The 13,842-nt window shown below is 48.1% G+C and overlaps 1 protein-coding gene across 2 annotated transcripts in view; it reads right to left on the bottom strand.

Moving 5' to 3' along the window:
* The window catches only part of LOC104073209 (gamma-aminobutyric acid receptor subunit beta-4), a 23,722-nt gene extending 14,602 nt beyond the window's left edge, over nucleotides 1-9,120 (bottom strand). For both annotated transcript variants that reach the window (XM_009572908.1, XM_009572914.1), the window contains exon 1: nucleotides 8,897-9,120. In XM_009572908.1, the coding sequence (XP_009571203.1) occupies nucleotides 8,897-9,102 (206 nt within the window). In that variant the 5' untranslated portion in view covers nucleotides 9,103-9,120. The remainder of the gene's footprint in view (nucleotides 1-8,896) is intronic.
* Nucleotides 9,121-13,842: the final 4,722 nt, after the last annotated feature.

Below are 13,842 nucleotides of genomic sequence, written 5' to 3'. Positions count from 1 at the left end.
CACAACACGCTCAACGAAGCGGTCCAGCTCCCTCCAGCTGCTGAGCTTGGCCACCACCACCACCCTCTGTCTCCAGCTCCCCTTTCTTCTCTCAATCTCTGCCCACCCTGTGGACCTCCAGGTCAGCCCCCTCACATGTCACAACCTTTATACCTCCTTCCCCACAAAAAAGACATTCATGCCCTCACCCTAATCTTTTCTCCTGAGGTCTGTGGGCAGTCGTGCTATCAAGCAGACAAGACTGCCCTGCTACTCTGCTGCACAGCTGGCAGGCACAGCTCATCTGGGGGGAGACAGGGCTGTGGAGAAACCACTGTATATCTCAAAAGAAAAAGGAAAAAAGGGACATGCATTCATGAGATGTTGAGCAGCTCTGGGAGGCTGTGGGCTGATGGAGAACTCCCTTCTCTGCCAGCACCCAGTGGATCCAAGCAGAAGCCAAAGTAGCATGGATACCTCGCTCTGGAGAGCATCCTTCAACCCCAGGAGATGTAGAGACCATCTCTAGAAAAGCAGCCACAAAGCTCTAAGTCAGGTGAGTGCTAGGTCTCTATTTGTTACAATGAGGAAAGCTCTGCCCACCTGAAGCTTGTATTGACAAAGCAGATGCTGGCACAGAAAGGGTGATGCAAGCACACCCTGCTGTCCCTCCGTCACTGCCTGCTCTGCAAGCTGAACATGGCAGCAGCAGAGGGCTGTCCCACCGCAGCTGCAGCTCAAAAGGGAATGCTCAAGTTTCTCTAAACCATCAGTCCTCCACAAATATTTCAGTTCTCTGATATGAACACCCCCAGCCATTTCATTCCCTCTCTAATCCTCCTCATCACTGTTTACTTGTTAATGGCTTCTTCTGTCTTATTTAGAATGATTATATAAGTTCACAGACACAGAGCAGCACAGAGCTCCAACATGCTATTAAAACCTGCCATGGTTGAATTTCTTCTTTCCATCTCCCCCTTATCCTGTTGCTGGCCACCTCCAAGGTAGCTGCTGTTTCAGCTCCTGCTCCAGTCAGATCTCTCTCTACCAAACTTCAGCTCTGAAGGCCCTCATCCTCTAGATCATCTCCAGTGTGTTGGGAGAACCAAATTCACCAGCTACAAGTGTAAGTGGCAAAAAATGACTTCCCCAAAATACCACCTGATTTCAAAAGGTGCAGGTCCAGACTCTCTAAGGAGAACTGGGTGGGAGAGAGGGAATGACCCCTTTGAGGGGTTCCTAAAGCAAGTGGGGTCCCTTTTCCCTTAAGCTCATCCTAATAAAATACTGCACTGTCTGCATCATAACTGTGTCTATACCAGCAAATTAACATGCCTGGCACTGGTTTCTGGGGCCAATGTCAATTGGTATGGACCAGCCTTTGTCTACACTTAAATTCTGGGTCTGGCTGCATGTAAAATGCCTGTCACCAGCAGAGAACGGTCACCAACCTCTGCTGTGCTCTAACTGGGAAATGCCCAAGAGATTGTTCATGGACACAGACCAAAACAAGGAAACAAACTGACTATGCAGGCCACTGATGTCCAGTGCCCAGGAATGTTCCCTGATACCTTTGGCTTCGAAAGGATGCTGCCTAAAATTCAGTATGGATGAGAATAGGAGGAGTATTACACAAATACCCTCACTATTGTGTTTCTAATTCAAGGGGAGACAGAGCCAGCAGTTCAGGCACTTACCCTATTTTGCAGGTATGGATTAAGTGTCATTATGCAGGGACTAACACAAACACTCTCACAGCAAAAGGTAAACATTTTTTTTAAGTCGTTGGTTGCAACTTTTTGGATTTCAGATCTCCTGAGAAGCTGAAGATGCTCCTGTCCCCCCAGGATACAGACTCCCAAAGCTCACAGCAGTTTGCAGCAATAAGGAGAATGGATGGAGGCAGCTCGGGTTTTGCAGGACTTGTGCAGGCTCACCCCATGGGGCAGTTAGACTCATAAGGGAATTCTGGTGACTAAGAGTAGAGAGAGGCAAAATTGCTGTTTTGCTGAACACGGGGAAAAAAGCAAAACTGAACTTTTACTCTGTACATTCTCAAAGTCAGTCATAAAAACATGCTGGCAAATGTCACCTTCTGCCTGGCAGTAAGCACAAACTTCGAAGGGCCTGGAGGGATTTATAAACCCGTGGTGAATGTTGCCATTCTTTTAACACAGTCTGATCTTTGTCAACTCCTGGAGGTCATGTTAGAACCAAGAGCAAGGCAAGGATATGGAATATTTTCCCCTTGTGTCTGTTTGTCCAAAACTGACTCCATAAGCCTTGGCACAATCCTGCTAAGGTCACTCTGTTTCCAAAAGCATCTGTGCTTGCATAGGCATCCTTTGATAAATAACAGTGTGCACTGCACTCAGACGGGGGAGGAAAAAAAAGCTCTTCTAAACTAGTACTCAGGGTACCAGTCATCTAGATCAACAGTTTTTCCACCCTGGGAGAGTACAAAGCAGAGTTGCCTTGGCTGCAAGGTTTTGCTTTTCTGCCTCTTTATTCTCTTCCAAATGCACTGTGCGTCTGGCAGGTTGTCAACTGGATTGGGGGACAAGAGACCCAACAGGAACATGTTTAAAAAGAAACTCTTTTGTTACAGTTGCCTCAGACAACAGTGACCTGCATTTAACAGAGCAAGAGGTCTCTTCCTTCAACAGCATCGGGCTGGGATGAAGTTGAATTACTAAAACAGTAAACCATGACTTACACCTGTGGGATTCGGGAAAGAATAGACAGGGTCCAGGGACGGGCTCAGATTGGTGGCTGGGATAGGATAAGCAGGAAGACTAAGAGGTGCCGCCAGGGTGAGCCGGGGGTTCAGGGCACGCAAGCTGTTTCAGTGATCTGTGAGGAGATAGTGGGAATCAGCTGTCTGTGGATACTCCTTGATCTCTATTTTTGCTAATAAACAAGTCACACTTATAGGAGATGTAGCACAGACAGCACTACCAGCCAGGCCCTGATGATGCTTGCCTCTGTTCTTGCAACATTAAGGATGGAGAAGCAGCTCTGGCTTGCTGCTTTATCCTGTTTTACTGAACTCCAATTTCCTCCACAGCTTCTAAAATTATTCTGAAATTCCATATTATTAAACTTCCTTCCAGTGTTTCCAGCTAAGTCCCTCATCCCAACCCTAGGAGTCAAAAATACAGAAGGGGATCTGTCCTTAACCTCAACTGGGGAGCTGAGCTCCTAATTAAATTCTCTTTTCCCCTCACCCACCTAACAAACCCTTCTCCCGTCCCCACATCTTTGTGTTAAAGAGCTGGCCCAAAGTAGAGCTCCGTGGTGGGAGCAGTACAAGGCTGCAGGACTAGCTCCAAGGGGCTGGCTGGATGGACATAAGCCCAACTCTTTGTAGCCAAGCTGCCAAAGGACAGATTTCTGTTGCCTTTGCCTAACCTGCAGAGGGAGCAGGCAGAGCTACTAGAGACAGGGTAGAGCCTGAATCATCTCTCAGTTTCCTAGAGAAACCTCTTTCGGGGAAGGAAGGAGAAACAAAAATAACGGATTTCTTCCCTTCTGGCCTGTGAGATGGGAGAAGAAAATTGCTCAGTGGTCTCAATACAGAAAAAACTCCTCTGACTTAACCCATCAGGCCATCTTCTCTGCAGGAAATCAAATAACACCTATGGAGAGAACAAGGACATGGCTGCAAACAGCAGGCTTCAAGTGAGACAGGAGCAGGAGAAACCCTTCTACCAGCTGGAGAACCCAATAACCCCAGGCTGGGACCTGGGGAATGTAATACAGACAGGGCTGGGTATGATCAAGAAGCAGGTTGGAGATGGGAGCTATGAAGAAGTCCCCAAAATGAGCTCCAGCAGAGCCCCAATCATGGGGAGCAGTCAGGGCAGCCCTGGAGGCACCGCACAGCAGGGTGGCATGGGAGGCTCTGACAGCATACCTGGTGCTGGATGAGTGAGTGGGTGGGATGTTTGACATACATCTGTTAACCTGCATTGCTTCCCTATGTAAGGGGAGCTAGAAGTGGTGCTCCAGCTGCTGCCTTGCCCAGGAACAAGATCTGGTCCACAAGCAGGTCAGCAGTAGCTTGCTGCAATGCGAGGGCTGATGTCCCCCAGGAGCTGCTACCTTGCAGGGAGCAGCTGACTGATGGGAACTTACCCCCACGAAAAGCAGAAAGTAAGTGCTGCTAAAGAAGATACGCCCAGCTTCTCTCAGTTTAAAACTGCAAATTTTGAGTTGTTTGAAATATGACAATTCTTTCCCCCTTGCTTTAAGCACTGAACAGATATTTACACTGATGAGGATAGCAGGGGTCTGCTTCCCCAGGAGAGCACTGACTGGGCTTAGAGCCCTGCTATGTCTTGGCACCCTTGCATGCATCCAAACTGCTTCATCTCTAAAACACACCTCATTGCAGTGACTATCATGGACAGGAATAAAAAAACCACAAACATGCACATGCTCCCCACCATCACTACCACCTTCGCAGGAGGAGATCCCTCATTCTCTCTGCACAGGATTTAGACTCCATCATCAAATTCCTCTGCAGTTTTTCAGTTGCTCAGTTTACATTGCCTGGGCTCCTTGCCAGCCAGGCATTGCATCTCACTTGCTGTCCACCGGGCTTCGCTCCTGCTTCCCAGCATCCCACTCCCCCTGCGAGCTCAGGGATGCAGTCTGGGCTCCTTAAAGCACCTGTTTTGCTGGAATCCAGTTTTGTCCCTAATTAGAATGAAATTAAATGGCTTCAAGATTTCCCTGAAGGATGTTTTAAGGTTGGTTTCAGATACAATTTCAAATTACCATATGAGAATTTCAGCATTGTTACAGTTGTTTCTATTTTTAGGTCTCTGAAAACAGATAGCAAAATACTGATGACATCAGCATTTGACAAGTGTCCATTTGTTTCACTACCAAATGGATGCTACTACATGGTCTAGAAAAGGAGATAAAAATCTCAGACTGTAATGTATAGCTTGTATGTGTAATAATGTAAAGCTTATGGAATATTGTGGCAGGGGTGGACTAGACAGTCCCTGGAGGTCCAGAGAAAGCCTTTGATGATTGTCTATGTTACTCTCAACCGTCAGTAGTGGTAGTAAAGCAGCTTGAAATAGTGACGGAAATATTGACATAAGTGAAAAATTCTCTACATAAAATTAGGAGTGAAACATCAACATTCTCTGAAATGCTTTTTCTTAAATGAAAAATTTCTCCCTAATTTTTTGTTTAAAATTTGATGAAACCAATGCAATTTCTGACAAAAAGCCATTAGGAGGAAAAATATATTGAATCCAGCCAGTGCTATCCAGCTCTTCCTCACTATTTTATCCACCTCCCTCCACTAGCCAATAGCTGATTGCTTTGCCTTTGTGGGTAGCTCCTTTAAGCCTCCCTTCGTATTGCAGACTTTCCACATCATTTTAGCACTTTTCTGCTGCATGCCACAGGTGACCAGCTCTCCTATGCTTCACAGGCACTTTTAATTGCTGCAAGGTGTTCGGGGGCCAGGCGAGTTCAGGCACCATCACCCAGGTTACACCTCCTAAAAACCCTGTCAGCTCTGCCAGTTTGCGTCCTCCCACCGCCGACCACACATCTTGCTTCATGTTTGCAGAGATAAGAGTGCCCTCTGGGCTGGATCTGGGCTCAGGCCCCCATTTGGCCTTCTGAGATTTATGCCATCTGCTAACTCGTTGGGAAAGGGCGTAGGGAACACCAGTCCCAACTCCAGCCCTGCAGCATCCCAGCATCGCCGCCCCAGTGCAGGCCGCTGCTGTGTATGCATTCCTTTTGTTGGAGACCTGGCAACCAGCTTTTAATCCGAGTCCAGTGTGAATTAATTTCGGAGTAAGCTTTTGTATCAAATGTTTTCCTAAGATATAACTGTATTACATCTGGTGCACTCCCTTCATCCACTAATTTGTTAATTCTACCAAAACCAAGCATATGCTTTTCTGACATACAACTTGCACGATGGAGCAGAGCAGAGGAATAAAGGGCTTCATTTACTCATGCAAACAAGTTATCTGAAGCTTGATCTTGTTCTCACTGAAGTCAGAAACAAAATACCCATTGACTTTCATGTGAGCTAACTTGGACCTTGGGGTCTGATCCAGCACTTCAGCCTGATCCTGCCGGTCGCTTGAACACTTGCTGAAGGCAGGGGCCTGCCAGGGTGTCATTCTCCCCGGTCTCTGACATCAGAGACTGCTGGAAAGAAAAATGACTGTTGTGCCACAAATAGCATGATTGAGTCACTTTGCTACAGGATCAGCTCAAAGGAGGGGGAAGTGACTGGTGAGAAGATAGCAGGAGTCAGAGTAGAGCTATGGTATCTTGCTTGGGGAAAAACAAACAGGCAAACAAAGGAAAAGAAACAGAAATTGCCTCCTTTGGTCATCTTCCATCAGGGCAACTCCATTTTATGAATCTTCCAAAAAATGCAGGAAAAGACAAGAACAGGCTTCAAAACACAGGGAGGACCTGAACTTTTCTTCCTGTTTGCTGGACAAGCATGGGTGCATTTTTACAAAGATAAAGGGAACACAGGTGAATATTCAATGACTGTTTTCTTACCTGCTTACACCTGCTGTGCAAGTGGCTATGTATTTTTGAATAGGATCACAGTTATTTGCACCTGCAAAATTGCACCTAGCACTTCTGTTGTCAGCAAAATTGCAGGTGCAGGAGTCAGTACAGAAAGCAGCCCTAAAGAAAACATTGCCCATACCACTTACGAATAAATCTAGAGGGACTTCAAGCATTCAGGGCACCTGGCTTGTCCCCCAAAACCCCTGTGCTTTCAGGACGGTAAAAGCCAGCCATCCTGACCTGAGGTACAGTTCAGGAACAGGAGCCGCAGTTGCTCAGCACTTCATTTTTGCAATTGTCATTTTCTCCAGGGGCAAGAGAACAGCTTCCAGGAAAACCAGCCAAAAGTTAAAACAACACAGGCAGCTCTTACTATGGCCCTGGAAATAACAGGGGCAAACAGCTGTCATTTTCTTTCTTTTGGCCTGGGTGCAATTTTCCTCATCTCACCCGTTCACATAGGTCTTGTGAGGGAGCCGAGCTCCCTTCCCCACGCTGCTGGACCCCGCGGGAGGGTAAGGGAAGGGACAGTACAGGAGGTGCTTGCACAGTGTCCCAGCCCGAGTCAGCTCTAGTGCAAACCCTTCAAGGACTTCCACTGCCTGTCACCTGTGCTGCAGGGTTCACACTGCTCATTATTCGAGCTGACTAAATGGCAGCTGATAAAAATATACTAACATTTCTGCTTCTTTTGCTGTGCAGGTGTGTGCAAAGATTTCCCACCAGCCTGGGGGTGGCAGCTCTACACTCAGGTGGGCTGGCTCAGCAGCAAAGAGCAGCCTGAGCTTAACAGCACTCTTTGCCCCCTCCTTCCCAACAGGCTGAATTTACGCTCCTACCTACCCCAAGTCAAAGCACCTTCTTGCCTAGTCTTCACTCCTTTTTTTAACACAATGAGGAAATTCGGGGTAGTCAGCTGTAGGAAGGCTGCAATCTTTCTGGTGGGTCAGTAAAGCTGGCTCAGGGGTCCCTGGCGGTATCAGCCAAACAACATCACTGGCCCAAGGTAGAGAGAAGGATGTAACTGCCCCAGGAAGGGAGAGGCAGAACTGGGACAGAGTCACACAGCTGGGCTTGTTGCACCTTTTGCTGGGCCTGGAGCAAGAGGCATCCACTAATTGCAAGGAAAAAGTAGCACATACATCACCCCATGTACCGCAGCCTGTCCCTCAGCACCAGCAGCAACGGCTGCTTTTTTGGCTTCCCAGGGCTCTGCCATAGGGAAAGCACTGGGCACAGCCACTTTGCTGCCCTGGCAGGATGATGCCCTGGGCAGCCTCCTACTTTGCTATGCCTACACCCAGCCCTACCCTCCCCAAAACACCCCTGCTACTTAAAGAGGAGGAAAAAAAAAAATCATAAAAAGTCAGACTTTGCCACAAAACACGAAGAAGTAGAGGAGCTGATACTGTAAATGGGAAGGGTGGGTGTACCCTCTTTGAAGGAGAAAGGTCTTTCCTCCCCCTTTGCTGCACTGGGACATAAGCCCAGAGCTGCTATCGCAATCATTTGTGAATGTGGAGGCAGGTCTAAAAAGCCAGCTGTGAATTTTGGTAGTTGAAAAGGGAAAAAAAAAACTAGGAGAAATGCTCAAAGCAGGGTTGGGAAAATCTTTGCCTAGGTTTCAGTTACAGCATCCAAAACCTGTACCCTTACCTATAGCAGCAAACTCCCCTTTTAACCCTCTGCCCCCTCCATTTAACTTTCTTACCTACCCTGGCATCTCCACATATCCAGATAATAGAGTAAGCCCAACCTTTGCCACCTCCACCACACACAAGCACAGCACTTTCAAAAGCTGTGGACTTGCCTACGTTAATTTATTCCAGACACCACAAAAAGCCTCCTCACTAAGGACCATTCCCCTACTAGATATCAACTTTCAAGCCTCAATCTTCAGAATTGCTCTGGTAAAGAGACATTTTTTTAACAGTACAAAACCATGTCTCCTATCTCATACTCAAAAATGACTAAAGTGATTTGACTCAAATGCTACAGAAATTCAGCCTTAGATACGAGAGTAACAAAGTCTCATCTCCATAGGCCAAACTTGCAGAAAATTATAAGCAACTGAAAATGAGTGTTTCAAATGGAAGTGTTATGCAACATGAACAACAGTGACCTGAAAGGCTCAGAGTAGACTATTCCCATCTCCAACATTTGTCTATAGCAGCACAGGAGACTTCGGAGGCCTGAAGGAAACAACTATTTCCAAACTGTGCAACACTTGAATATCTTTTGGGCTTTTGGGTCCTTGCCTTACCAGAATATCTTTGGAAATGGGGGAAGTTTAGATGAGATGTCATTCTCGACCACAACCAACAAAGATTCCCCTTAGACTTACCTCAGGCCGTACAGGACAGTCCCATCAGGATGGAGCCGAATCATGCGATTCTTCACCGTCACCCCATGCAGAAAGGACTTCTTGTCATTCAGGAAATAGGTGTCAGGCAGCCACAACTGGTCAGCCACCCGGTTGTCCAGGGTCAGGTTGAGAGGAAGGTCGTTATATGCCAGACGTTTGTCCCGCCAGCTCTGCTGGAAGTACATGGTGATGGTGTAGTCCTGGGAGAGAAACATGCAAAGAGTCAGCCTGGCTCCAGGGTAGGGACGTAACTCAGTCCCTTCACTACTGCTGCTGCCGAGACCTTCAGTGGGTCTCCAAATTCCTTGGCACGCAAATGTTTGTGTCCGCACCTCCACCAGCTGGGGGGACTGTGCTTTTTTGTGGGAAAATGGAAACAAGCCTGAGCTTTGTAGGGGACAAAATGACATTACATGACTCCAGTCAAACAAAACTGCATCCCACTCATGTTGTCCCAGCCTGCTCAGAGTTCAGCTGCAAAACTAGTAGTAATTAGGACTACAACAGCACTAGAGGGTGTCAACCAACAGTGGGCTACACCGCACCAAAGACTTCAAGGACTGATCTCCCAAAAGTCACGTAAAGGTGTCTGGACACCATGCAGTCACGCTCAGCCCTTGCTTGTTACCACACGGTTCATAAAAGCCAATTTTATTTTGAGCGGAAACTCAGGAGAATCTCACCTCGAGGCCAAGGTTTCAAAGTCAACCCCGGCCAGCCATGACAAGTTATTAGCACTTGCTTCGTTATATGAGCTAAGTTGGGAGTTCACTGTAATTCTCAGGAAGGGACATATGTGGAGGAAATCTGTCACCAGTGGAGCATGATCCACTGGTAAAGGGGCAGTTCCCTAACCAATCCCAGCTAGCACAATGCCATATATATCTCCTGCTCCTCTCCTGTTCAATAGTAAAAAGTTGACACTTAAAATTGCTGCTAAGACAAGAATTTTATAGAGGGCAGGGAGAGCTGTTTGGTGGCCCACAGCTTTAGCTCTGCAGAAACCATACTAGTTGCTGGACAGTAACAGCACATCCAGGGGAGATCCAGAGGCCCCACATTGACTTGTTCAGAGACACAGTATTGTGGCACCATATTAGAAGAAAAATTATTTCTTCTCAGGTAAACAAATAGTACAGGAAGGGGTCTTGTGCACACCAATGACAGAAAACATTCTCACAACAGGTCTTAAATAGACGAGGAACCAAGATTTTGGGGGGTAAACCAGCTAGCATTAAAATAACAGAATGTTGATTAGGAAGTGGGCACAAGTCTTGCTGACAGTGGCTTTACAGAAGTCAGTGATTTTTCACAAGTCCTTAAATAAAAAGCATTTTTGCAAATGCATGCAAATGATCCGGAACAGGTGGGGCCAGAGACGCATTGTCTCTTCCCAAGCAGATAACTACAGTGCCACAGGAATCCTCCTGACCACACAGTTTTGCATGGCGGGTGTTTCTGCTCTGCAAATTCCAGCTCTGTGCAAGGGGCTGGTGAGGACCTTGCTCATGCCCTAGCATCTGGGCTGAGCACAGAGGCATGCTGCCTGCCTGACTTCTCCCACTGACTTCACTCGAAGCCAGGTTTGATTAGCACCTCTGAAAACAAGCTCAAATAATCCCACATTATGCGTATGCCAGCTTTTGGGTATCTAACTATGATTCAGAAATCTAGATCCACATGCATATCCGAAAGGTTATAGAGTAAATCTGTGGTGTAGACTAGATACAAAAGCTATATCTGTCACTTTCTGTGTTATATTGAAAAGAACAAAAACACAGTGACAGCTTTCTGGCCAAGAAACTGTTTTGCTTCACTTTTTAAAGGACTGTTAAACTCCTGCCTCAGAAGCAAAACAGTCCATCTCTCAGGGGCACAAATATTTTCATTTTGGTCAAGACATGCAAAGGAAAATGTTCTCTCCAGTACCCCTCCCAGGGTGTTCAGACCTGCATTGCAGGGAAAGCACAGAGGAGCAGAGTGCCTGAGTTCCTGGAGGCTCTTACCCTCCTTGGTAACAGACTCTTCCCCTGCCTGGGGGAAACTCGGCTACGGAAGCATCATTTCCATTTTTTCCCTTTGAGAACTCCACCCGCACATCTTGGCAAGCTGCTTCACTGACCTGCATTTTCCTAATCCTTGACAGAGTCCTGCAACACCTCACTCCTAACCAGGCCACCCTGCTGTCATTGCAGGCTCCTGCCAGTCTTCAAGCAGCAGCAGACAAGAGGTGGCACTGATCTCCAGAAGTCAAAAATGGCAAGCTGCTTACAAAGTGAACAGTCATTAGCACTTAAGAGATACACCTTCTAAACCCATCTTCTGTATTTCCAGGATTGATGGGAACAAACTAAGAAAGGTGCAGAAATAAAAGCTTACACCCTAGCCATCAGGCTGATATTCTTCAGGTGCAGACACCTTTCTGAGGAATAACAGCCAGCCCAAGGCTGAGTTCTGTTCTCCAATCTTCCTGGGCTTCTTGGCACAATAGATTTCCTTGGGCAGCATCATGGAAGTCTGGAGCACTTGATAATCATGGTTCATCTAGTGCCCAAGGTTTCCCTCAGCCCCGCTCTCTGCCGATTCCTGTGCTCCACTTCTCATTCTCCTGCACTCCCTACCCCATCACATTGTTGAACAGTGGGCAGGATTTCTGGGCAGAAGGAAAAGAGCAGGACAAGTGTCTGCCCCACAGAGGTCGGTCCTCTCTTGGACGACAGGTGCCGCTGACATACTGATGGGCGCAGCACCGAGCTATGAGGAAGAGGGATGCTCTGCCTCCAGGCTCCTGGGAGAAGGCAGGGCACAGACCAGGGAGCTGGAGGAAGCACTGATATGGCCCACAAGTGAGAGGGACCAGTACTTAGGAGAGAAAGCAGTGAGCTTGCCTTCCCCTTTATACCCCATAGACTGGTCAGGCAATTATGAAGTACCCGTGTGACACCCTGGCATCACCACCTGGACAGGCTCCAGAGCTGATGAGATCTTAATCATAGCCTTCCTTTCAGAGGCAGATAAAATAATGACCAAGGGTGACATCGTTCTGCAGAAGCAGAATGGCCAGATGGAGCCAATGCATGCAGTGGTTCATAAGTTCAGGAATCAGAAGTAATAAGCCTGATTTTCCTCCAAGTCTTGAACAACAATCCCTTTGTTGTAGGGTTTTATCTGTCATTGGGCTAACAGGAGGCTTTCCCAAACCTCCCAATAACCAGTGACATTCACAAGCCTACTAATGCCACAGATATACCACAAGCTGGGTTTCCCAGCATCACCAGCAGATAGAAAGTTGGCCCATTTACCAGGCTCAATGAAGAGCTTCAAAACCAAACACACCTGGAGCCCATGCACCCCTCCAGCTCTTCCTTCCAGCTCACCACTGAAGCACTTTAGTGGGACAACACAGTTGAATTTCCCTGCCACCTGTGTTAGGGATAAGCAAGGGGGCTTTCTCTATGCATATGTGCCCAATAAGCAGCTTTCTCCACTACTGCTGCTGGAGGAGCAAGCAGGCAGTGCAGGCAAATATGGCTTTCCACTTGCCTCTAAACTAGCAGCCTCAACCCTCTCCACATTGCACCAGTGCAGCTCTAGTAGCAACAAAAATGCTTCCAAATTTCCTGTTACGGATTCCATTCGGTCTTTCTGGAGGACCATAAAATGCTCAGGCAGGGCCAGAGTCTGGCCAAGGCCAGTCACTGCTGTGGCAAGGATGGGAGAGCTTTGCAGAGAGCTCCCAGCTCACCCTGCCAGGTACACCTACTGCACCAGGGAGAAAAGGTGGGACCCACGCTGGAGAGGGCATGCATGTGCCAGGCCACCCTATGCAACCTCCTGCTTTGCCTGGTGGCTACTGGGGGAGGAGAGGCAAGCGTGGAGGAAGGGACATACCATTCCTCATCAGAAGCTCCATGCAAGTTGCACTGCAAAGACCTTTGGAAATCGTTCGGTGTGAACTTAGATTTCAGTTTTTAAAAAACACAGGCTGGGACAAGGGAAAGGGGGCTTCTGAAGGGTGGACGTGACCAGAAGTTAGGTGCCTCCACCTGGTCCTCCATTTTCCACCCCCAGGAAAAGCAAGCTTTCCAAAGATACCTGCAAACTTTCTCTAGCTAGGCTTTGCTACTCTAGCTTAAGTGGTCAGCCTGTACCTACCCTGACCAGCATCCTACTGCTGGAAGCTGAAACGTTATAGTCAACAGCGCTAGCAAGGGGAAAGCCTGTTTCAGACCCAGATGAGCCCTGCTGAGTCTCACTGACCTACAAATCACATGCCCCTTAAGCCAAAAGAGCTTGTGTGTTTCAAAACAAGCTGTTCCTCTCTCCTCCATCTCTGCTAGCCCAGCAGTGGCTAGATCCCTTGGTTTGCCCCAGAAGTCCAGTACCCAGTAGCTCACAAGCTGCATAGCTCCAATGCTTATTCCAGCCCTTTTATTTACCATAGTACTCCTGCGCTGCCCTCCCTGCTTTGCAAGGCAGGCCTCATGGCCCAGCTGCGTGCTGGACCGCACTCAGCACTAGAGCTCCCCTTCAGCCCCTCACGAAGCCAAGATGGCACCTGAGCCTGCTGGAAAGCTGCTCAGCATGACCGTCCCCGAGGGACCTCCCCTCCACATGCCTCCATTCAGTCTGCTCTGCCGAGCAGCTCCTTGTGAGCTGTCAGCCCCAGCCCCCCTCGCCTCCCCCGCTCCCAGGTTTTGCAAAGGCTTTGCTCTCTTTTTCTCTCCTCCTTGCATGACACACACGAAACAGAGGTGAGAGCAACACCTGGAGCTGGCACGCACTCATGTTGCAAAGGTGCCTCCCTGCAAGGAGGGAGAACAGATCACTTAGAGGCTTACAAAAGCCCTGGAGAAGGAAGAGGAGCTTACCTGGGGGCCTCACATGCTGAAATGACAGTGCATCCTCCCAGATACTGAGGGCAG

The sequence above is a fragment of the Fulmarus glacialis genome, unplaced genomic scaffold, assembly GCF_000690835.1.
Source record: "Fulmarus glacialis isolate BGI_N327 unplaced genomic scaffold, ASM69083v1 scaffold2810, whole genome shotgun sequence".
NCBI lineage: Eukaryota > Metazoa > Chordata > Aves > Procellariiformes > Procellariidae > Fulmarus > Fulmarus glacialis.
The sequence above is the reverse complement of the archived record's forward strand: the minus strand, read 5'-3'. Positions and strand labels throughout refer to the sequence as shown.